The following is a 25,057-nucleotide window of genomic DNA, read 5'->3' on the forward strand; positions in this document are numbered from 1 at the left end:
TAGCCCGACTCTCTTCATCTTGTCCTACTGACAGATGTTTCTTGAGAACCAGGGGACTGCAGTGTGCATACCTGCGCACTTCACTTGCCTCCCTTTTCCTCTCGTCTGCTAAAAAAAGCTCCCCAGACACAGGGCAAGAATGATTGGAAGCAGAAGTCAGTTGTCCGTGTTACATTTGCAGATGCTCAATCAGCATCTTCTTCCCTTGAAGAAATAATTAGGACAAAAATCTGGGAAACCTGCACGAGCTTCACTGGCTGCTCATTCCATCACAAGGAATCACACACACACACACACACCCGCACCCCCCATAGGGTGCAGCTTTCATTGATAGGAGCTGCAGGCCCTCCTTCCAACAGTTGCACTTTGTACAATCATGGATTAAACCGGATCCTCCAGGGGAAAGGGGAAAGGACACCCACCTGCACCAGCGCCTCCTTCATGGCGGTCCAGTTTGAGATGCGCCACGCACATTCCAAGACTAGGTAGGGGTTTATATGACCCTTCGATTGGCCGTACTCTGTCAGAGCTTCCCACTGGTTCAACTCTTTGGAGCACCTTGAAAAAGGAAACGCAAGGTTGATCTCACTGGTTAAGAGTACCTTCGCCCATTTCAAATAGTTAATAGAGGGAGTTTATTTTACGAACTTATTTGTGACACTTAAAATGCTGCCCCCCCCAAAAAAAAACTCCCCTGGGCGGCTTACAATAAATTTGCAAAACACAACCGGAATGCAAAGTAAAGCATACAACAGTTACAAAGGAAGAACGTCCCTCCAAATTTATAAATACTAGGGGTATGCATCAGCTCTGTGAGCACCCCCAAACAATGAGGCAAATCAGCGTGATTTGAAGCAGATTCTCACATTCCCGAGTCAGACAGTGCCATTAGCAAGACTTGTTTAAGTGGATCAGGTAGTCTCCAACCTCCTGAGTAGCACTGGTGCCTTAGTTTCTTCAAAAAGACAAATGCAACCCCAAAATTAAATCCAAGCTGACTGGAAATGCCCGGAGCTTGGTAGATAGTGCTGGGGAGGAGACAGTGGTTGTGGTGCACACTGCCTGCCACCAGTTACATGGGGAAATGTAGTAATGAGGTGCTTGAAGAAAAATTCAGACTTCTGAAAGCCAGGCTTTCCAAGGGAGCTTTCTCTGCATCACTACTGGTTACATGTGCTAGGCTAGCTAGTCTCAACGCATGGATGTGATGGTGTTGTTGGTCCAAATTACTCAAGCTTTTTAAAAAGTTAGTACCTGTACTGGAGCATAAAGAAGGCTGATCACCAAAGAATTGATGCTTTTGGATTATGGTGCTGGAGGAGACTCTTGAGAGTCCCCTGGACTGCAAGAAGATCACACCTATCCATTCTGAAGGAAATCAGCCCTGAGTGCTCACTGGAAGGACAGATCCTGAAGCTGAGGCTCCAATACTTTGGCCACCTCATGAGAAGAGAAGACTCCCTGGAAAAGACCCTGATGTTGGGAAAGATGGAGGGCACAAGGAGAAGGGGACAATGGAGGATGAGATGGTTGGACAGTGTTCTCGAAGCTACCAACTTGAGTCTGACCAAACTGCGGGAGGCAGTGGAAGTCAGGAGTGCCTGGCATGCTCTGGTCCATGGGGTCACAAAGAGTCGGACACGACTAAACAACAACAACACCTGTACCGTATTTTTCTGTGTATAAGACGCCCGCATGTATAAGAGGCCCCCTATTTTGGGGACTAAATTTAAATACAATGAGGGGAGATGGCCCAAAGTTTTTGAGCACTTTTAGGGGGAATTGCACATGTGCCATCACCCCAGCAGGGCCGTTGCTGGGGGCTGGCAAAGTGAGCAACTGCTCCCCCCAGGCCACTGTGGGCAGGAAGCTCCCTAGAGCGCCGGCCACCAACCAGCTAGCTGGCAGCTTCCCCTCCACGCTGCTGTGGGAAATGCTCCCTAGAGCGCCTGCCTCCCACAGCAGCATTGGGGGGGGGGGAGTTGTGCGCCCGCCAACCAGCTGGCCGCTATCCATGTATAGGACGACCCCAGTTTTTTGAGTAAAAAAACCTCGCCTGATACACGTAAAAATACGGTAGTTGTGCCCAGATGTTCCTGGCTTAACCATACTTGCACATCTGAGCACACACAACCCAGGCAGGTTTTCCTGTTTTTTGGCTGAATTTGTAAGCATCCAAATTGGGTTTTTTTGTTTTGTTTTCATTGCCAAAATATTTACTAAAATGCATGGTTAAAAAGAGGTTTTAACCATAGCAAATTAAAGTTGTTTTTTTAAAAAGCAAGGTCCCCCCGCCCCGCTCCGTATAGCAGTTTTGATCTGGAATAAGTATGATGAGATTTGTTCAACCAATACCAAATGGTGCCACTGATGGGCTTGAGGCATCAGTTAAACAACAGGAGACTCAACTAAATTTGCCCATTCCTCAATATCTTCTGCATTTTATGTTCAGCCTCACATCAAATCTTTTAAGATACATCAAAACCGAGCAGTGGAACAAATTCAATTAACATACCGAATCCAGTGGTCCTCCCAGAGCTGATACTCTGGGAAAATGGCAGGGGAAGCATTGCTTCTTTCATGTTCTTTCTTCGCTTTCTCCATTGCTTTCTCATAGGTTTCCTGGGCCTAGAAGAAATTGAAGAAGCTTATTTTCTCACGGGATCCTGCAGCAGGAGGCACACTCTCAAACAGATGCTGCATCACTCTTTCCTGGTCTGAAAAGCCAGAATTAAGGCTATGCAACAGACTGTAGTCAGTAAGATCCACAGCTGCATTCAATGAAGCTTCTCCTTCCTCAAGCAGAGGACTGGTGCCACTGATGGGCATGTATGGCCCTCGCTCCTGGATATGGTCGGGGGCAAATGTGCATAACACCCATCTGCATTAATTGTAAGTACCTTCACAATACTACTGTTTTAGATGCCTGTTGAAAACTCCTCTATTCCATCAGGCTATCCAGGCACATGATTTGGTTCTTTCTGAACTTGTTGTAATTGCGCTCCCCCACCGCCCATGCTTAAAATATATTTGCATTTTATTTTTAATGGCATTGCTTTATCACAAATGTGTTTGGGAAGAAGGGTGGGGCATCAATGTAATAAATTAATAATAATAATAATAATAATAATAATAATAATAATAATAATGATAATAATAATGGTTATATTTGCTTGTGACAGCCAGGACAATCATGTCTCTCGTACTACACTTAGCTATGCATTTTTGTGTCTTGGGGACTCCACTTGGGATTTGTGTAAGGTTTTCTCCTTAGCCTTTACTTCTCCAAAAGATGTCCCGCAAAGCAGAGGAGGTGTACACCCAGAGTTTTCCTTCTCCTAGGTGGGCTATGTTCCCAGGTTGACAAGCCCCACCTGCCCCTCACTTCCCTCTACAGCGCATGGTGATTATACCACTTACATGCACAAAATTGTCTTCCAAGCGGTTTACAAGTATAAAAACAAGTACCGTATAAAATATCCACGTGTCTTTAAAAATATACAATAAAACAAACTCCATCAAAAGGTTAAAAACATCTACAAATGAAACACGTGTTAAAGCAAGCCTGTTAAAAAGCATTAACAATTAAAAGTTGAACAACTAAAACGGTTAGATCAGAAAGGTCAAGTTCAGGGGGATGCTTGTCTGAAGAGGCGTGGAAAAAGCCCTTCAATTAAATTCGCTCATGCGCTGCCTGACTGTAGCTCCGCTTGTAAGACATGCCATATCAAGGTTGTCGGCAGCCCCTGTTCTTCAATACGGGGAAATTATATCATGCCTTCCCAGTACAACCATGCACCCACACTCTGTGTGCCTGCCATATTTATATGGTCAATTTTTAATCTAATATACTACCTGCTCAAAGAAGCCGTGTTGCTCGTAAGCAATAGCAGTTGCTGTCTCCGGAAATTTACAGCGTTTCTGCCACAGTCCAGCCCACATGTCCTCCTCTTGTAAAAGACAGTACAGCTCCGCAAGAGAATCGAGTATTTCCTTAGAGGGAGAGGAAAAGCAAAAAAGAACAACAATAACAACATAATAAATGTTGCTGCTATGGCGCAAAGTTTATTAGCGACCCATTATGAAGCAGGCATTTTCTGAAATAAAGCTATGATCCGGGAACTGGAATAATCAGGCAGCTGGCCAAACAAACACAGGCAACTCCGGTGTCTTGGGCTTACTCAGTTAAAGGAACTTCTAGAATAGGCCTATACTTTTGCAGTTCACAATATGATGATGTAAGGACGTTCAGTGGTTGCTCATGAGAGATCAGCCAAACGCAGAAGTTCTAAAACTAAGTTCTTTATTGTGCAGATATTTGCAGTGGAGCAAAAGTTCAAACGTCCATCTCATCCCTCTGCAGAGTCCAGGAATGAACCATTCCGGTTCTTTGTCCAGCAAAAAAGGCGCGGGATTCTGAACCCCCGCCTCCCCCTTCCACGTCCTTCCTGTCTGCGAACTCGGAGCGTGGGAAACTGACCCCGTTCCCCTCTTTCCCCTTGGTGCTCAGGCTCTGCGATCTCTTCACAGCCCCTGCGACGACTTCCTGCCTTTAACTCCCCCTCCCCACTGGAGGAATGGTCGCTTCCTGAGGAGGAGGGGGATGACGAACTGGTGAACAAAGGGGGAGGTTCCCTGTACTGCAGGCTCTCCCGGGATGCTACCTGTCGTGGGGAGGGGGGTTTCCTGACAGATGAGTGCCTGATTCTATCAAGGCTAAGAACATTTTACCAGCTGACTGAAGATACGCTACTGTCCCACTCAGGAACTAGCTTTGTTGGGCGAGCCATGTTGAGGAAATGCTGGAGGCTGGCAGGATCCACCTTCACAGAATACTGTCCGCATTCCCACATACACCATCGCTTACACCAAAGGGCGGTTGACGTTTTTACCTCGTGGGTCGTATACATACACCCTTGGCCAAACTTCCAGAAATCACATGACAGTGGTAGGCGTGGCCATCGTATTCTGCCTCTCTCTTTCTCTCTCCCCCACATCCTGCCAAGCTCAAGCACATACTGAAAAATAAGCTAACGGAGTGTGCAGGAAAAATTCAGCCACCAAGGGCCAGGAAAGACGTACTGCTAACCTTGGTTCACAAACTTATAGAGCCACGCTTGGGAACAGGGTTTTCCTCACCATAGTTCTTTATAAACACAAATCCTTCCCTCCCAGCACACGAATGAAGTTAAAACAATCCACTAGCTTTAATCACAGCTGAAGCAACCAAGGTTTCTCTTAACCAAGATCTGAAGCCACTCTGGGTTGCAGATCCTGAGGTAAGGGAAACCGGTGAAATTTAAAAGAAATAGCGAATTTGACTACTGTCGCTTTTGAACTTTGCAAACTGCAAACGTTGCTCCCTACCTGTTGAGGCGGAGTTATGCTTTCCTGCTCATAAAACTCAGTGCAGTGCTTAGGCTTAATCTGGAGACTGAGTCCTTTCTCAAAGGCTTGGTGCTCCAGCATCAGAGTCGAACGGAACCAGAGGTTGTGTGTTTTGCCCAGGTACTTCAGCACACAGGGCCTGATTGGAATGGGAGGGACACACTGAGACATGGCCTCCACGAAACAGTTCAGCGCACTAGGCTGGCAGTCCCGCTGCACTTGATGGCTCCCGCTACACAAGAACGGGCTGATTTCTCCTGCAAGGGCCTGAGAGAGGAGAGAAAGGTGGGTAGGAAAAACTGCTGAATGTTCATGTTAAAGCAATCAAGACATTTCAACACAGAAACATCAATATATTGGGACAGTTTACAAATACTATTTCTAAAAGTGCTTACATATTGCCTGTATTGTGGAAAAAAACAAGAAGTTTGCTATATACAACAAAACCAAGTAAAATTGGAGATCATCAACTATTAATGAAGGAAGTTTTCTTAATTGCCTACGTTTATAAAATACAAGTCCTGGCCGGCTTGAAATGGTTCCCCGAATATGCAGCAAAGCATCACCCCTAACCACTGGTTCTGCTAGCTAGGAATGATGGGAGTTGTAGTCCAAACACAGCTGGAGACCCAAGTTTGGGAAATGCTGAACTAGTGATTTCTCTAATATATTATTCCCAAGAAAGTTTGAATCTCTCTCTTTCACTAACTGCACTTACCGTATTTTTTGCTCCATAAGACGCACTTTTTTCCTCCTAAAAAGTAAGGGGAAATGCCTGTGCGTCTTATGGAGCGAATGGTGGTCCCTGGAGCTGAATTGCCCAGGGGCCAAAAGAGGATCATGCTTTTTATTTTACAAAGAGAAAAGGGAGTGTTGAAAGGACCCCGCTCAGCAGCTGATCAGCAAGAGATTGGGAGAGAGATAAGAGTCCTGGCTCCCTTTCAGCCCCGCCCTCCTTTGTTGAATGTGCTGCAGAGGGAGGTTGTTTGCTTCCCCAGGACATGTGACTGGCTGATTAGATTATCTGTCTGGAAACTGTAGAAATGGCTCCCTTTCCTTAAGATTTTTCAGAAATGTGAGTTAAACCTCATAAAAATGGGGCTTTTCCTCTTTGCTTTTCCCCCTTTGCAAAAGGAGCTTTGCTTTTCCCCCTTTGCAAAAAAAAAAAGCTGCAAAACCTAGCTGATCCTCGGGGAAAAAAACCCAGGGCTTTTCCCTTTGCAAAAAAAGCTGCAAAACTTTTAGCTGATCCTAAAAAAAGCCTTTTGCCTTTGCAAAAACAGCTGCAAAACTTTTAGCTGATCCTCAAAAAAGCCAGGGCTTTTCCCTTTGCAAAAAAGCTGCAAAACTTTTAGCTGATCCTCAAAAAAAAACCAAAAAAACACAAAAAAGGGCTTTTAGAGGAGGAAAACCAGAAAAATATTTTTTTTCCTTGTTTCCTCCTCTAAAAATGAGGTGCGCCCTATGGTCCGGTGCGTTCTATGGAGCGAAAAATATGGTAATTCCTCCCAAGTTTTACATGCTTTCTGCATTTGCAATATACAGTATGAGAGGCGACAAAAAAATAACCATTTAAAAATGTTTCAGATTTTTTCCCACACCTTTTCTCAAAATGTGCTGTTGTGGTAATAATAATAAAAAAGTCACACTCACATGTTGCTGTCTATCCGATAGGATTTTCCACAATCTGGAGAACAGCTGGATCCAGGTCCTTTCAGCTAAGGGCGTCGAAATATGGCACAGCTGCACAAAGGCACTTAGCAGGGCTCCAGTCTTGAAATAAAATCAATACAGTTAGGCATATTGAATGATGTAGGAGCTTCCTTCGCCTGCCTCCCCACCCCACACAGGCCATGACTCTATACATTAAGACCAGCAATTCATACCTCATAGTCTTATTCCGCAGCACAGCTATGGAACTACTGCAGCAATACTGTGACAAACACCACGTAATCCTATGCACGGTTATTAACTAATTTTAAATGGGTATGCACCACTTTTCCTAATGAACAACCCAAGGCATCTAGCAAAGGACCAACCTTCACTTCTCGAAGAGAGTCGAGAAATTTATCGTGCCGGTTGGTTAGCATGTGCAACTGGTTGCCGATGTCCTTTTCAGAAAGCTCTTTGGTTTTGGGTGTGCTAGTCTGATCACCTGGAGCCAACTCAATGTCTATCTCCACATCCTAAAAAGAAGAAAAAAGACATGAGGTCTGAGATGATATAAAGAGACACTAAAGTACAAAGAAAGATAGATCTCAACACGTGGAACAAATACATGACTTCAGACCCGTGTTGGCTGAGCAATGATGCTGCAGGACAAAACCTCTTTTGAAGTCAATTTCAAAGAGAGCTGGAATGTAAACTTTAAATCATGGTTTAGAGCAAGGCTGGCTAACCTGTGGTCCAACTGATGCTACAGGACAACAGCTCCAACCATCCCTACCCACTGGCAATTTTGGCTGGGGCTCATAAGGGTTTGAATCCAATGACTTTTGGAAAGCCACAGACCTAAAATTACACAGTTGACCCACAGCAAACTTCCCTTTCCTCCTCCTGCACAGCTGGCAGAGGTGGAAGGGGGCTTCTGCAGAGATGTTTTGCTTTCCAAGAACACTGGCTTGCTTAGTCCTATGAACCAGCAATCATGGCCTCCAACGAATAGGTCAATCAAAGCATGGGCTTTGAAGCCAACTTGTTTAGTTCCAAAGAAAGAAAGGAGGAGAAGCCCCCCTCCTTCTTTCTTTGAAATAAATATTTTGACATTTATTTTGGGAAGGCCCGTAGCTAAGTGGTAAGCAGAGGCTTTACAAGCAGTAGATTCCCCCGGTTCAATTGTCGTCATTTCTGGGTAAAAGAATCTCGAGTGCCAGGGCTGGGGAAAAGTAATTGCCTGAGCCCTTGGAGAGCAGAGGCCAGTCATAGTAGATAGGAATTGGTATAGGGTTGATGGGGTCATGACTTTTGCTCTAGGTGGGAAAGGGCTGTTCCTTCAGGGGAGGGGGTAATAGCTCAGAGGGTTTTGCATGCAGAAGGTCCCAGGTTCAATCCCAAATGAAAATGACCAGGGCTCAGAAAGATTCCTGCCCAAGGCTATTAGAGTGACTGTGAGTCAGAAGAGACAGTACTGAGCAAAATAAACTCGGAGTGAGACGGGCTCATGTGTTAAATGGAATATTTTTAAACGAAGGCAAAAAAAGGCATATTGCAATATGAAAGCCAAGTTACCTCTTCCTTAGATTCACTGTTTTCTCTTTCACGAGGCTCCTGCTTGACGTGGGTCACCATAGCAAATGCTGCCCGGTCGTGGCTGTCAGCTAGGTTGATGACATTTGTGATGGATGGCAGCATGGCACCTTGGCAGCTGGTCCCGATTGTGGTGTTTCTTTCGCATACAGCCAGCAAGAGCTAAATATGTTTGAAAAACGGTCATGAAACTGCCGTGTTTCTCCGAAAATAAGACACCGTCTTATATTTATTTTCCCTCAAAAAACCCCACTACGGCTTATTTTCAGGGGATGTCTTATTTTTATTACCACAGATTTATAAACAGACCAAGTGAGAGCCATGAGAAGTACTAAATGTGGGTGCAGGCTGCCAAGACTGCACAGCTTATGTATGTTCTTTGCTAAACTTGTTTTTTTCTTTTAACACAAAGGAAATTCAAATACCGGTACAATGGCAAGTATTTTTTGGGGGGGGGGGAGGAGTAATTTAGTTTAACTATCCCAATAGTTTAACCTCTTGGGTTCTCTGCTGGGTCCCGCTGGCTTGGGGCTCCACGTGGCACTGCTAGGCGTCCCTCTCACAGCTGCAGCCGGTTGTTGGTGCCGTGCCGGCAGATCTCGGCCGAGCCAAGCGGAGGTGAGGCCGCTGGCTCGGGGCGCTCCACGCGGCGCTGCTCGGCATCCCACGCGGCGCTCTAGCAGCAGCCGGTTCTGGGCACCGAGCTGGCGGGCGGAGGCAAGGCCAGGCGGAGGGGAGGCCGCTGGCTCAGGGCGATCCGCGCAGCGCTGCCGGGCGTTACGCTCTGCGCTGCAGCAGCTGGTTCCGGGCACCGAGCTGGCAGGCGGGGGCAAGGCCAGGCGGAGGCGAGGCCACTGGCTCATGGCGCTCCGCCGGGCATTATGCTCGGCGCTGCAGCAGCAGCCGGCTCCAGGCGCCGAGCTAGCAGGCGGAGGCCAGGCCGCTGGCTCGGAGCGCTCCGTGCGGCACTGCTGGGTGTTCCGCTCGGTGTGGCGCTGCGGTAAAGAAGATGGGCAGCAACTGGAGGGCGGCTCCTCCAGCAGGAAGGAGGTTTTAAGGTGCAGGCAGCCTCGCCTCTTCCTTGGCGCCCTCCAGAACTGCGCCCAGCACTACGGCTTATTTTCGGGGTACGTCTTACATTTCGTTAATGCTTGAAAATCCTGCCATGGCTTATTTTATAGGGACGTCTTATTTTATGAGAAACACGGTATCTGTTTTTTGAGACTAACATACCAAAGAACTCCTGCATGTTCATTTTATTACCACTTGTAAGTAAGCGCCCTTGTGCAGAACTCTTCTCATGGCCAAGGTGACTGGGAGTAGGCTACAGGCAACCTCCCATTCCCTCTGGGCCAAAGTCTCCCTTTCCTTTGCTGGCTTTAATCACGGTTTAGTGACACATCTGCAGGAATGATAAAACCACATTTCCCATCTTGCCCAGGGTTTGCAAATCCTGGCTAAGAACCAATCAGGCGTTTGCCTCTCCCAGGACATTCCATGCCAGTCTAGGCAACCCATATCCAGGAGGGGAGTTTTACGTTCCTTGCCTAGACCAGTTGAGTTTAGGGAATATTTAGGACCAAAAAAGGGGATGTCACAAAGTGCGTTAGTATGGAATTTGTTCTCACTAGAGGGAGCGACGGCCACTGACCAGAATGGCTTTAAAAGACTACTAGATAAATTCATGGAGGGCAAAGCTATGAAAGGCTATCATGCTACTGGAGGCATTATGTCAATGAATACCATCTGCTGGGAATCACAAGTGGGGGGGGGAGCTGTTATACTTAGGTCTTGCTTGCAAGCATTCCGCAGGTATCTAGTTTGCCACTTTGAGAACAGAATTGTGGACGAGATGGGCCTTTGGCCTGACTGAGCAGGGCTCTTATGTTCTTGCTATCAGCAGAACTCATCGCATGAATGCTGCCTATTCCTGCAAGCAGATTCCATTGGGAAGCCATGAAACTTACTGGATTGGTTCAGATGTAGGCTAATGCCAGAAATGACGTGTGTGACCCTGCCCTCCCCTGGTGCAGCTGCAAGGAGGGGATTGGAAGCATCTGCTTCCGTTTTTCAATTCACTCGCTTAGGCAGTTGTTTATTTTTAGTTGTTTGAAATCATTTATATCATGTTCTTCCTCCTTAAGGAAGCACAAAAGAGCACAAGATGGCAGTAGCCGGTAACACGGCATTCAAAACATCTGTTGTTGTTGTTGTTGTTGTTGTTGTTGTTGTTCAGTCGTGTCCGACTCTTCGTGACCCCATGTACCAGAACACACCAGGCATTCCTGACTTCCGGAGTTTGGCCTCCTGGAGTTTGGCCAAACTCATGCTAGTCGCTTTGAGAACACTGTCCAACCATCTCATCCTCTGTCGTCCCCTTCTCCTTGTGCCCTCCATCTTTCCCAACATCAGGGTCTTTTCTAGGGAGTCTTCTCTTCTCATGAGGTGGCCAAAGTACTGGAGCCTCAACTTCAGGATCTGTCCTTCCAGTGAGCACTCAGGGCTGATTTCTTTAAGGATGGATAAGTTTGATCTTTTTGCAGTCCATGGGACACTCAAGACTCTCCTCCAGCAGCATAACATCTAGGGCAGCTCAAAGGCACGATTAAAAAGCAAAGTTTTGACTGCCCTTCTGACTGAAGGCTAGTATATGTGGAAGCCCTAGGCTGCCCAGACAACTAGACCTCGCTGCTGTGGTCCAAAGGGAAGCAGAACAGTACCTTTGGCACCAGCTTGGCTGCAGAAGTTGCCAGGAGGAGGCGTACAAGGCGTCATCCAACTGTGCTAGGGATTCCACTCTGGGTTTGTGTAGGGTTTATTCCTTGGCCTTTTCTTATCCCTGAGTCGTCCCACAAGGCAGCAGATAAAAAATTATTTCTCAGGGGTTAGTCTCAAAGCCTCTCTCACCAGTGAGTATAGCCGCAAGGCAGCGGAGGTTTAAGGAGGTTCTAGGAGAAGGGAGAAGGGAGCCGGGTGGCGCTGTGGGTTAAACCACAGAGTCTAGGGCTTGCTGATCAGAAGGTTGGCGGTTCGAATCCCTGCCACCGGGTGCGCTCCCGTTGCTCGGTCCCTGCTCCTGCCCACCTAGCATTTCGAAAGCACGTCAAAGTGCAAGTAGATGAATAGGTACCGCTCCGGCGGGAAGGTAAATGGCGTTTCCGTGTGCTGCTCTGGTTTCGCCAGAAGCGGCTTTGTCATGCTGGCCACATGACCCGGAAACTGTCTGAGGACAAACACCGGCTTCCTCGGCCTATAGAGAGAGATGAGCGCCGCAACCCCTGAGTCGGACACAACTGGACCTGATGGTCAGGGATCCCTTTACCTTTACCTAGGAGAAGGAAAACTCTGGCCTTAAGGGATGTTAAGGCCTCTTTAAAACTGTCCTTGGATTATTTTTATTGTAAGCTGCCCTGTGCTCCCTATGAGAGGAAGGGCAGAATATAAAAATGACTGAACCAACAAAAGGAGGATATGATCAGGATGGCCAGATCAGTTCTCTCTCTCGCACCTAAAACGCAACCATACTTCTTCTCCCCCCCCCCAAAAAAAAGTAGTTGAACAGCAGCTGGAATGAAAAGCTAAAACACATAATTCTTTTACGTGCCTGGCTATTCCCCGCTTACCCCCCCCCCGGTGGTTATGAGCACTAATTATTTTGAGGGGTAGGGGGTAGCTTGCTACATTAAAGTAATTGCTTCCCATTTAGTTCTCTTGTTTAGTGTTTAAGTAATTGTTTAGTATTCACACAGCAAGCATTTAGGTTATGTATTGAATCCACATTATTTCATCTTCAATCAGAAAGTGCTTTGTATTCCTCTTAGCTTCTGAGCTCTCGCCTTATTAACTTGATTTATCCTTCATTGTTCAACACAGATGCATTTACTGCAGTGAATATATGAAAGGTGGAGGTTGTCAACTATCGCAAGAGAACAAGGACGATCCTACGTGCATCTACATAATCTCAAAGATTTTCAGGTTACACTCATGAACGATGACAAATGACTAGCAGGTGACTACCTGCTTTCATTTGTGCTGCCATAAGCACATTCGTCAACTTATCAACATTTACTGAAGTTCATACAGAATCTCACCAGTTCATGGATAGGAAACAAATAGGATGTATTTGTTTTTTCGTTTTTTCCCCCCCTTATCATAAAATTTATATACAGTTTGATTACAAGAAAAAAAAACCAAAGTTAATTACAAAAAACAACAACACTGTTTCAGCACAAGGCAAATGCATTGTTGTCTTAGTTTTCCCAGGCCTTTGGGCAGCACCAGTGATACAATACTATGATTCCGATTATAATTTTGTGGGTTTTTTTGTATTCTTTACTTTGATTGTAAATCACTTTGGGACTTTAGTAGGGTATGTATAATTTCCTACTGAAAATGTGTAAATTCAATTAACCTCACCTATGAAGGTGCAGCTTCTTTCTGATTTTAAAGTGCTCTCAACCGGGACTTCCGGTGGAGCTGCAGCCATCGTCGGATCGCGGAATTTCCCTCTTGGGAGATCCGAGCGTACTGAGGGGGAAAAAGGGGTCGCGCAAAGGCTAAAGCGGACCCGGTCACCTCAAGGGGGGTTACCTTGAGGGTCAAGGCACCCGGCAGCGTCATTTGCTGCACCCCGAAACCCAAGGTTTGAGCATAAACTTTGGGGGAAAGGGTGAGAAGCGGACGCGAAACGGGAACATCGCACCCCCCTCGGCGGCGCAAAGCCTCGAGATCCGGATGAAAGCAGCCCGCTTCCAATTTAAAAGATTAAGAAATAAAGAAGAGCGGGACAGCGAGAAAGATCGGAGCTGCCTGCATCTGAAGAATTGGCACGGATAGAATCTTGAATGGGAGTAAGAGACGCAAAAAGGGAGTCCGTCCTTACTTTGGCGTAAAAATGGCGCTGGGCATGACTGTGCAAGGCGAACAAAGAATCGACGTACCTGTGAAGTGAGTAAATATTTTTTGGACTGATCACCCGGGAAGGCAACGTACCGGACTGATCGGAAAGTTGAAATAAAAGAATAAGAGAGAACTTAGAGGAAGCAGAAACCAAAAGATCTCATGGGGGGGAAAGCCGCTGTATTAGCGAATGGAGGCTTGCCGCGGTGTTAGTAAACGGGACAGTGTAAGCGAGAGGAGAAGGAGCTGGCGGCACGGAAAGGAAAGGCTGTTTCTGATTTATGAGAACTTTACAGAGCCCCGAATCTGCTTTGTTGAGGCCCTTTGAGACATTGAAAACATATAGTTTCCCCCCCTCTCTAAAAGAACGAGAAGATTAAACCGGCAGGCGTGAGAAGACTGATCTGGCAGACGAGGAAAAGAATTTAGGGGTATCGACCCTGTGGATTATAATTTACTTCTGCGTTGGGCTGATTTAAAGTTTAGGGGTAACGACCCCTTGGATTACAAACATCGCTTGACCATCGCAGAGGGATTCAAGAGAACTGCGGAGAAGAACGGAGAACATAAACTGCCGGACTGCTGGACTGCTGGACTGAGCTTTTGGGGAGCTTTTAGGGAGGGAGGGGGGGTTTTTACTTTGCAGGTGGACTTTCGTCTTTTTAAGGACAATCTCCTTAAACCGACTGTTACTGGGAAAAACTGTTTGGGTGGCTTGCAGACTTATTAGCGTTTACAAAGTGGCGAAGAAAGGGACAGGTCTGAAACAAGGAAATTGAAAGTAACTTTGGGAAGCTTCGGGAAGCTGGTGAACAAAGAAATCGAAAGTAAAGTGAAGGGACTGCTGGACTAAATGTTTGTTAGACGCTCTCCATAGGTTATTTGGCGCCACCTATAGGCTCAAATTAGGTTGCAAGGTGAAAATAATAGAGAAGTGAGACTAGAGCCCCCTGGTGGTTGAAAAAATAATAGCAGAAGTTTAAATTAGGAATTAAAATGAAGGGAGTTAAAGGGAGTGCAACACCAGGTGATAGAAGACCTTCAAAACAAGAGGAAGGAAAGGAATGGGAAAATCTATTATCAGAAATTAAAAAAGAGATAAGACAAAGTGAACAGAATATTGAAAAAAAAATTGTAGACTTGCAAGAGTCAATGGATCAGAAATTTGAGAAAGTAGTAGGAGAGTTGTCAGAACAATTAAAAGATTTATCCATTAAATCTAAGACAATAGAAAGTTCAGTAAAGAGAGTCCAGAAAGAAGTTAAACAATCAAAGAAAGAAACAGAAAAAGTAAAAGAAGACATAGGAGACCTGAACAGGGTCCAGGAAGAAATGCTGGACAATATTGCTATGTTAGAACTTAGGCAAAAACAGCTTAATCTTAAATTTCGCGGGATTCCGGTGGAAGCCAATGAAAATATAAGGAAAAAAATAGTGATTGAACTAGCCAGATGGTTAAATACCAAAGAAGAAATTGTGGAATACTCTATTTCAAATGCTTTCAGGATTGGGGTAAAGTCAGCGAAAGCAAGAGCGAGAAAACTACCAGGGGATTGCTTGGTAATGTTTAACTCGATGGATATTAAGAATGAAATTTTGAAACTAAGCTATTCTCAGAAGCTAATAATAGGAGGAAGGGAAATAATTATACATAAAGAAATCCCCACAAGATTTTTGAAAAGGAGAGAGCCGTATCAAACATTGGTAGGAATTCTGAGGAAAAAAGGGATAAGTTTCCGATGGGAATTCCCTGAGGGACTTACCTTCTACTTTAAAAACAAGAGATTTAAGATTAAGAGTCTGCAAGAACTAAAGAAGTTTACAAGACGGTATCCGAAAGAGCTGGGACTGGAGGAGGATAAGAAGGAAAAGAAGGCGAGAGAAGCAGTAGAAGGAACGACGGAGGAAGGAGCAACAGGAGGAGTAGAAGAAGAGGAGGAGGAAGAAGAAGGAGAAGGAGAAGGAAGTGGTCAAGAAAGTGAAGAGGGAGAAGAGGAAGAAATACAGGAGAAAGAGGATCCGGAGAACATCAACACCTAAGAAGTATAAACAAAAAGACCTAAAGGACAAGAAACTCGGAAAGGAGATATGATTTTAAAGCTTCAGTCATGGAATATAAATGGTTTAAATAATAAATGCAAAAGAAATAAAGTTGAGCATGTTTTGAATAAACAAAAGTTGGATGTTATATGTCTGCAAGAAACCCATATTTCTAGAAAACACAGAAGAATTTTGATAAATAAAAAATTAGGCTTAGATTTCGTGACAGCAGACAAAAAGAAAAAACGAGGGGTGGTTTTTTATGTAAAACAAAAGCTGGAACCCAAACTGGTTTATAAAGATGAAGAAGGAAGAGTAATAATTGTGCAAATAATATGGCAGGGAGAAAAAATACAATTAGTAGGAGTATACGCCCCAAATAATAAGAAAGCTAAATTTTATAAAAAACTTGAAGAAATATTGTTGGAATATGCTGATCAAAAACAAATCTTAATGGGAGATCTGAATGGGGTAGTGACTCCAACGATTGATAGAACATCAAGAAGTTTGGGTGCAGAAGGCAAACTACCAAAGACCTTCTTCACATTGGTAAATAATCTAAGCCTAATAGACACATGGAGAGCAAAACACCCAATAACAAAACAATATACACACTTTTCACAGCCCAATCAAAGTTCAGGAAGAATAGATTACATCTGGGTTACCAAAGGAGTGATGTCAAGAGTTAACAAAATAGAGATCCAGCCGAGAACCTTATCAGATCACAATGCCATATACATGGAGTTGAAGGGAGAAGGTGCCAAGAGTAAATGGAGAATGAATGAGAGCTTATTTAATGATGAAAAAGTGGTAGAAAAAGCAAAGAATGTAATAAATGATTATTTTGAATTAAACGCAAATAAAGGAACAGATTTGAATATAGTTTGGGATGCTAGTAAGGCGGTGATAAGGGGCTTTATGATTGCGCAGGAAATTAGAAGAAGGAAAGAAAGAGAAAAGAAGAAGGAAGAGATTCTAAAAGACCTAGAAGACAAAGAAAGGCAATTAATTGTAAAACCAGGAAATGAGGAACTGAAACAGCGTATTAAAGGACTAAAAAATCAATTTGATACATTGATAAACCAGGAGATCGAATGGAAGTTAAAATGGCTGCGGCAAAAGAATTTCGAACATGCAAATAAATCAGGAAAATTATTAGCATGGCAGCTTAAAAAAAGACAAGAGCAGAACATAATAAATAAAATTAAAAAAGAAGAAGTTGTGACAGATAATCCAAAAGAAATCAGAAACGCTTTTCAGGAGTTTTATAAGAACTTATACCAGAGGGAGCAAGAGAAGGAAGAAGAAATGGACTCATACCTAGAAGAGAATAAACCAAAGAAAATCTCAAGAGAAGACCAAGAACAACTAAATGCCCCAATTACAGAGGAAGAATTGAAATGTGCAATACAGAAATTAAAAGGGGGGAAAGCCCCAGGCCCGGACGGCCTTTCAGCTAAATATTATAAAGATTTGGCACCGCAACTAATACCAAGATTATTGGAAGTGATGAATAAGATCTTAACCAGTGGAAAGGTTCCGGACTCCTGGAAAGAGGCATTTGTGACGTTGATCCCCAAACAAGGCACAGATTTGTTGAATGTGAAAAATTATCGGCCGATCTCATTATTGAATTTAGATTATAAATTATTTACAGACATATTGGCAGGGAGGTTGAAAAAAGTCTTAAACACAATAATTCATAAAGATCAAATGGGGTTCCTCCCTGGACGCCAAATGAAAAACAACATCAGAACAATTGTCGATCTAATTGAATATCTGGATCTAAAAATAGACAAGAAAGCAGCCTTGGTCTTTGTCGATGCCGAAAAGGCATTCGACAATGTATCATGGCAGTTTATGATAAAGACTTTAAGAAAGATGGAGGTGGGAGCTGAATTCATGAATGGGATATTGGCCATTTACAAAGAACAAACGGCAAAATTGGTGATCAATGGCACACTAACAGACAAGTTTGGGATAACAAAAGGCACAAGACAGGGTTGCCCGATATCACCGCTCTTATTTATCATCGTTTTGGAAATTTTAGCAAATAAGATAAGGGATACAAGAAATATTAAGGGAATTAAGATCGGTAAAAGAGAATTTAAAGTGAAAGCATTCGCGGATGATATGGTGGTGACACTGGAGGAACCAACACAAAGTCTGGGGAAAGTGTTAGAAGTGATGGAGGAGTTCGGAAAGATAGCTGGCTTTAAGCTAAATAAAGGGAAAACAAAGATACTGGTTAAAAACCTAGATAAAAAGGAAATTGAAGAAATACAAGAAAAATATGGCATTTTGATCGTTAAAAAGGTAAAATATCTGGGAATCTGGTTGTCTCCAAAAAATATAAATTTATTTAGTGATAATTATGACCCAACATGGAAAGAAATTAAAAAGGATTTAGAAATTTGGAACAAATTAAACCTATCACTGTGGGGAAGAATAGCAAGTGTTAAAATGATGGTTCTACCAAAACTCTTATTTCTCTTTCAAATGGTACCAGTTATTAAGGGAACAAGCCAGTTAAAAGAATGGCAGAAAAAATTGTCAAAATTTATCTGGCAGGGCAAACGCCCGAGGATTAAACACAAATTATTGATAGATAAAAAAGAGAGAGGAGGGTTTGGACTGCCAGATATAAAAATTTATTATGAATCTGCGTGTATGATTTGGTTAAAAGAATGGATAGTGTTGAAAGATAAAGAGTTGTTAGACCTGGAAGGCTTCAACAACAGATATGGATGGCATGCCTACCTCTGGCAGGACAAAGTGAGAGTTCATAAAGAATTTCTGGCACATGTATTCAGAAAACCACTGTATGAGGTGTGGCAAAGGCATAAAGATTTGGTAGAAAGGAAAACACCTAGATGGTTGTCCCCAACAGAGATATTGACAATAAAAAAAAATTATACAGAAGAAGAAAATTGGATAACTTATGAGGATTTATTAATTGAAACAGAAAAAGGGTGGAAAATAAAATCGTATGACCAGGTGGCAGGAAACTTGACTGGGTGGATCCAGTACCACCAGGTGTTTAATCTATTCAATGAGGATAAAAGAAGAGGTGGTTTTGACATCAGAAAATCGAAATTCCAGATGGAAATATTAGAAGGAAAGGAGAAATTACTCTCAAAAATGTATAACTATTTCCTAGAATGGTATACAAAGGATGAAGAAGTGAAGGAGGTAATGGTGAAATGGGCTATGGATGTGGGTCATAACATACAATTGGAAATGTGGGAAAAACTTTGGAAAGAGCATATGAAATTTACAGCCTGCATAACTTTAAAAGAAAACATCATGAAAATGATGTACCGATGGTACTTAACGCCGGTAAGATTAGCAAAAATGTACAGGAAGCATGATAAAAAATGTTGGAAATGTGAAACGAAAGATGGAGAATTTTACCACATGTGGTGGACATGTGAAAAGGTTAAAAAGTTTTGGGAAACAATCTATAATGAACTAAAGAAAATACTAAAATATACATTCATTAAAAAACCGGAAGCCTTCCTAATTGGCTTAGTAGGGGAGGAGATTAAAAAGGAAGACCAAAAATTCTTTTTATATGCCACCACTGCGGCACGAATGTTACTGGCACAAAATTGGAAAGTAAAAGAAGTACCTACAATAGATGATTGGAAAAGGAAATTATTAGAATATGCAGAATTGGCGAAATTAACTGGAAAAATAAGAGAGCAAAGAGATCAGAGGTTTCAAATGGAGTGGAGTAAATTTATAAACTATATGAAAGAATATAAAATCTGAAGGCATTTACAGGTATGAAAGAAATCTTGCAGCAGAGGGAAAATATGGTAAGAGATATAACTACAACAAGAAAACAAAACATGTATAAAAGAAGGTAAAGCGAGTGAAAGATGAAAAATTAGAAAACCAGAGTAAAGAAGGAAGGAAGTCCAAAAAACTCGGCGGAGTTTATGTAACATTGTGAACATTTGTATGATGACTTGTGAGTGTTTATTTCTTTTGATGAAAATAAAAAGAATTTGCAAAAAAAAAAATAAAGTGCTCTCAACCACTCTTCTTTAAAAAAAAATTGGGGTTCCGTCAAGCATGCAGATACTTCCCTCTTGCTTGCGGATGGCACGCCCCACCAGCACATCTTGCCCAAGTTCAATATTACAGGGAGCAATCAGCCATCACTTACGAAAACAGTGCCTAAGTACCACTTGGTCTCCGCAGAAGCGGAAATGGATTTTGACACCTTGCAGCTGAAAACTTACAGAGGTCACACTTTTGGAATCTGCTTATAAAAAGAGCATTTCCCATAGCAGCAATCAAAACAAACCGAAATTAAATTCCTTGCCAGTGAAACACTGCCTTTGATGCATCACATAATCAAACTCCACATTCCACACCACCAACAAATATACATATCCTCCCTCCATGAATTCTTTTTTTGAAGAACAGACCTGGGAAGCGAAAAGACTCAAATAAGAACATTGCTATTTAAGGCTTTTCCAAAAATGATTTGAAGGTGGGCAGTAATTACTGATGCTCAAGACCCAACACGGCAAGAGAGAGGTGGATCACATTACTGTGCAAAACACAAACAAAAAGCCAACTGAAAGATCATATTAAGCGGATGTGATCTACTCCCCACTGGTAAATATAACCTGAATGATATTCAAGATGTTGGGCAGACCACATGCATTTATAACGCTACAAACATTCACACCACACACACACACACACACACACACACACACTCCTACCTCAATACACTGCTTGATCCAAAAGTGGCTTCCCATGGCTTCCCAGTTTTGAGAACAGGTGATATAAAGCAGGCGCTCATAGACACGGCGCTTCATGGAGTTGTCAAAAACCTCGAAAAATTTGGCTCTGATGAGCGGCTGAGCACAGCGGAGTCCCGAAAGGAAGGCTGGTTCAAGTTTAGCAGTAAGCTCGCTGCCCGAAAGGTTTTCATCCCTAGGGGAAAAGCAGCATTTAAAAATAAAGAACTTGCAAAGCAGAGATAGGGGGATTTTTTGTGACAAAGGTAGAGGGGCACGAATCACGGGATGAGTTTGCATGAAGGAAATCAGACGGTAGGAGAATCCATCTTTTTCTGGAGTGTGTGCTTTGCTTCTGTGTTGCCGACATACATTTTAAGGACATTGGAAGGCGCTGGGGGCATCCCAGAATACTTCTCAGCCCTATTTCCAACACTGCAGGTGGACAAAACTCTTCTTCAACCATTCTCCCGAACATGCAAGGTTTAAAGCGGTACAGGGCTAAGCCCTATCCACCCCAATGTCCCCACAGGTGAAGTGTCAAGGCTTGTCTCAGGCCTTAACTCACTGAGCAAAAAGATTTGAAAGGGGTTTGTTTCTATGTGCTTTCAGTTGAACCTGCTCAGAAGCCTCTGAACAAGCCGGTGCCCTTTTAAACATATGAAAGTTTGCACTCGGCACTTGCAGGGTCAACTGCAGCAGAACTTACAAATATGTAGAGCGGAGGTTTCCAAACTGTGTGTCATGACACGTTAGTACAGGGGCCAGCAAACTTTTTCAGCAGGGGGCCGGTCCACTGTCCCTCAGACCTTGTGGGGAGCTGGACTATACAGCGGGGGGGGGGGGGAATGAATGAATTCCTATGCCCCACAAATAACCCAGAGATGCATTTTAAATAAAAGCACACATCCTACTCATGTAAAAACACACTGATTCCCGGACCGTCCGCAGGCCAGATTTAGAAGGCGATTGGGCCAGATCTGGCCCCCAGGTCTTAAGTTGCCTACCTATGCATTACTGTGTTGGCTGCAGTATGTAAGTGTGTCACGCAAACGCTCCTTCCGGGGCTGAAAAGGGGTTAGCTGAACCTCCAGTTTGCTACTAGAACTGAATTGCTGTGTCGTGAAAAGATGCAAAACTGAAGCACTGTGTGGCAAAATGATGCATGTCTAAGAAGTGTGTCACCAACATGAAAAGTTTGGAAAGCTCTGACCTACAGAGACTATGCTCTCAGAGGCGAAGACACACCCTAGGGAGAACTTCCTAGGTCTTGCTTCTGTAATATACACATGGACAAACAAGAATATAGGAATATGGGTGGGTAATAGCTTGCTGGTAGAGGATGTGCTCTGCATGTAAATGGACCCAGAGCTCCTTGGAGAAAAGGTGGGATATAAATCCAATAATAAATAAGTATGTTCACATGCTTTATAGGGAAGAGTTTTGGATTTAACCAATTACAAAAAAACCCAATTTAATTACATTTTATTATAAAATAAAATAAAAATCTGAACTCTTGCAATCCCTGATTATTTGTGGAACACCGTGTAATTTGGCAGTGATTAGTGCATTTAACATGTGCCACAGTATATATTGATTTCACCTAGCAAAGAAAATGCAGACTGACCTAGGATTTGAAGGTATGAACAAGGAAATTCTATGAAACCTTGGAGAATAGTTACTTTAACCCGCCCGCCACCTAAAAACTCATCTAGATTAGCTTTAAGAGATTGATGGTATGTTATTAAGGTCATACATGGCCCAAATTATGAACCAGTAAGCTGAACCAGTTGATTAATTGCTATAATTACCTATAGACATAGTTAACAAGGTCTAAAAACTGGGCATTTAATTCAAGGTCTTCTGGAAAACGTTTTTCAATGTAGGTCATCATTTTTACTAGCAAAATGGACTTCTCTCGGAGCGTAGGTGTCTGTTTGAAAAGAAAAAGAAGAAAGCAATTAGTTTTTCACTTTGCCTTTGAAATTATGGAGCGCTGGCATCCTCAAAACACTATGGACTAAATGTGATTTCCATGTGTCGGTCCTAGCATGCAGACATAGTTGCAATTACATCTTTCCCTCTCTTTAGAAACATAGGAAGCTACCTTACACTGATTCAGATCAGTATTGTCTACCCTGACTGGCAGCAGCTATCTACGATTTCAGGCAGTTTCTCCCAGCTTTACCTGGAGATGCTGGGGGTTGAATCTGGAACATTTTAGATGCAAAGTTGATGCTCTACCGCTGAGCTACAGCCCTTCCCCTATTTCCGATATTCAGACTGTGCATACCATTGCTTACATAGCCAAAACGACACTATTTACACACAACTGGCAGAGACCAGCAAGCACAAGGGTACCCCGGGTTTTGCAGAAGCGCAAAAGAAAATTATGGGGTGTGTGGGAACTTATGGGATACCCACCAGCAACCCAATGTCACGAACTAGCTGGATGCAGAGGGAGCCACCAGCCAGGGAACCCCCAGGGGAAGGCTCAGAGCCAGGGGATTGGTGGTGGGATGATGCTGAGTGGTTAGAGGGAGCAGAATGGGAGGAGGTATTGGAAGCTGAAGAAGCAACAGGGTCTAGTGAGCAGGAAGAGACTGTGGCAGAGAGAAGTCCGGACTCAGAAGAAGCAGAGGAGGCAGAAGGGGGGGGGTGCAAGAGGCAGAGTGGAGGCTGGGTGCTGAAGAAGCCAGGAAGCCTCCCCATCCTGCTGCGACCAGTTTGCCTCCCCTCTGGTCTCCCAGAACACAGAAAGAACTGAAGAGGGTGGAGCAACAAGAAACTCAATGACAGAGCCACAGGCTGCTGGGGAAGGAACTGAGAGAGGAGCCTTAAGAGAACGGTGGGAAGGTGAGGACCTTCAGGCCTTGCAACTGCTTCATAGGGGCAAGACCTACTGGGAAGGATTGTGTGACCGCTATGACTGAGCTGTTTCATTTCTTTGAATAATGAGTTAACTTCATGGACATTGAGCGCTTTATTCTTTTTATCGCTGACCCACGCCTGACATCCAATGAGTGCAATTAAAAGTTATCCATCTTTTCAATCTCTCTGTGGCTTTTGATGCCACTGACCATTGTATCCTCTTAGATTGACTCCGTGAGATGGAGACTGGAGGCTCTGTACTGCAGGGTCAGGTGTGCACTGGGGTTCCTACTGTGTGGATTAAACGTTGTTCTGCTTCACCCTAGTTGGTTTCTTTACTCCCTTCTCCTGTCAAGACGTCACTGAGTATACAACTAATTTACTTTTGACTTTTACAGCCATGCACTATGTCGATAAACCTCAAGACTACATAAAACACTGCTTTCACACTTATTTACATTTTGCCCTGCAGCAAAAAGATTAAAGGGAAACACACAACAAAACAGTTTTTTCTTTTAAAAAAGGAAAGAAGTAAAATAAGTAATACAATAAATAAGATTGAAGCATTAAAACCACTACAATTTAAGTCCAAAATGCAAAGAGCAAAGGATATGAAGAAAGCTACAGCAAGATTTAGAGATTTTGGGGGGAGTTTGAATTTTTTTAAGAGTGAAAAACTACAGGGCTTACATACTGCAAAATGTGTGGATAACTATGTTCTTGCCTACTTATCAACTGCAGGATTAATGTAAAACGTCAGCCAAATCGTTACAGGGAGAATTATACAGCAGGATTGGCTTTGAGCCATCCTTGACAGCCACAAAATCTCAGAACTGCTTTGCTTGTGGAGTCACTCAAAAATGGGTGTGATAGTTGATACAAAATTCCCCTTGTACACACAAAAGAAAGAGAATGTGAGCAACATTACAGCACAAGGTGTGTGTGTGTGTGTGTGTGTGTGTGTGTTTGTAATCCCTTGATGCCACCACTTTGGAGCATTCCCTGGACCTAAACAGAGAAAACCCAAACAGGAAGAGCACAAGTAGTGGCTACTGGGGTCCATTATGCTATCTATCCCTCTTCCAAATAAATACTGTAAAATGCAGCATTAAAGAAGCATGACATGTTATCCTAGGGTCGATAGGAACATGCAATGAAAAGCAAACCCTATTACAAGGGCAGGGAACCTGTAGCTCTCCGGATGCCTTGGATCACAACTCCCATCACTCTCTGCCAGTCAGGCCAATGGTCAGGGACGGTGGGTGCTGTAGTCTAGCAACATCTGGAGGGTCAACGGTTCCCTACCCCGCCTAGTAAGGAACTGTGTTCATTCAACTTTCAATGTTTTATTTTAACTCCCACCACTAGGCCATCTTGCCCTGAGGGGGAGGGGAAAATAAAGAAAATTGGGGAATTGCCACCACCTAGTTCCCAGAGTGGCCCTTCCTTCCACCAACTGCCACTACAGGGGTGTCTCTTGCCCTGAGGGGACTGAAGAAGCAGAAACAATAGCTTCTTCTAAACAAACAATTTGTATTTTCCTTTTATTGTTACATTTTAAAAAATGGTGTCTATTGTTGTATAATATTCTTCAGCAAACTGCTTGGGTAGGTCTGCCTAAAAAGCAATATATAAATAAATTAGTAAATAAATAAAATGTGTTACAATTTTATGCTTCCCTTTCTCCACGGAGCTCGGAATGGTGAGGTTAATTGGACTGAAGACACCAAGTGAGTTTTGTGTCTGGCGTGGCATTTGAAACCTCATCTGGAACTTCAACTACTACAACATGTTGACTGTCAAATTAGGTGAGCCAACATCTAACAAGACAAAGCTACAGTAGGAAGTTTCTT

At 43.5% G+C, this 25,057-nt stretch overlaps 1 protein-coding gene across 6 annotated transcripts in view; it reads right to left on the reverse strand.

Annotated features, from left to right (window-relative positions):
• TRRAP (transformation/transcription domain associated protein) overlaps positions 1-25,057 on the reverse strand; it is a 175,689-nt gene that overhangs the window by 67,451 nt on the left and 83,181 nt on the right. For all 6 annotated transcript variants that reach the window (XM_033166488.1, XM_033166487.1, XM_033166486.1 and 3 more), the window contains 9 exons: positions 22,145-22,266; positions 20,316-20,529; positions 8,617-8,796; positions 7,428-7,574; positions 7,042-7,161; positions 5,368-5,655; positions 3,856-3,993; positions 2,516-2,628; positions 423-558 (listed from right to left, as the gene is read on the reverse strand). In XM_033166488.1, the coding sequence (XP_033022379.1) occupies positions 423-558; positions 2,516-2,628; positions 3,856-3,993; positions 5,368-5,655; positions 7,042-7,161; positions 7,428-7,574; positions 8,617-8,796; positions 20,316-20,529; positions 22,145-22,266 (1,458 nt within the window). The remainder of the gene's footprint in view (positions 1-422; positions 559-2,515; positions 2,629-3,855; positions 3,994-5,367; positions 5,656-7,041; positions 7,162-7,427; positions 7,575-8,616; positions 8,797-20,315; positions 20,530-22,144; positions 22,267-25,057) is intronic.

Source organism: Lacerta agilis, chromosome 13, assembly GCF_009819535.1.
Source record: "Lacerta agilis isolate rLacAgi1 chromosome 13, rLacAgi1.pri, whole genome shotgun sequence".
In the NCBI taxonomy this organism is placed as follows: domain Eukaryota; kingdom Metazoa; phylum Chordata; class Lepidosauria; order Squamata; family Lacertidae; genus Lacerta; species Lacerta agilis.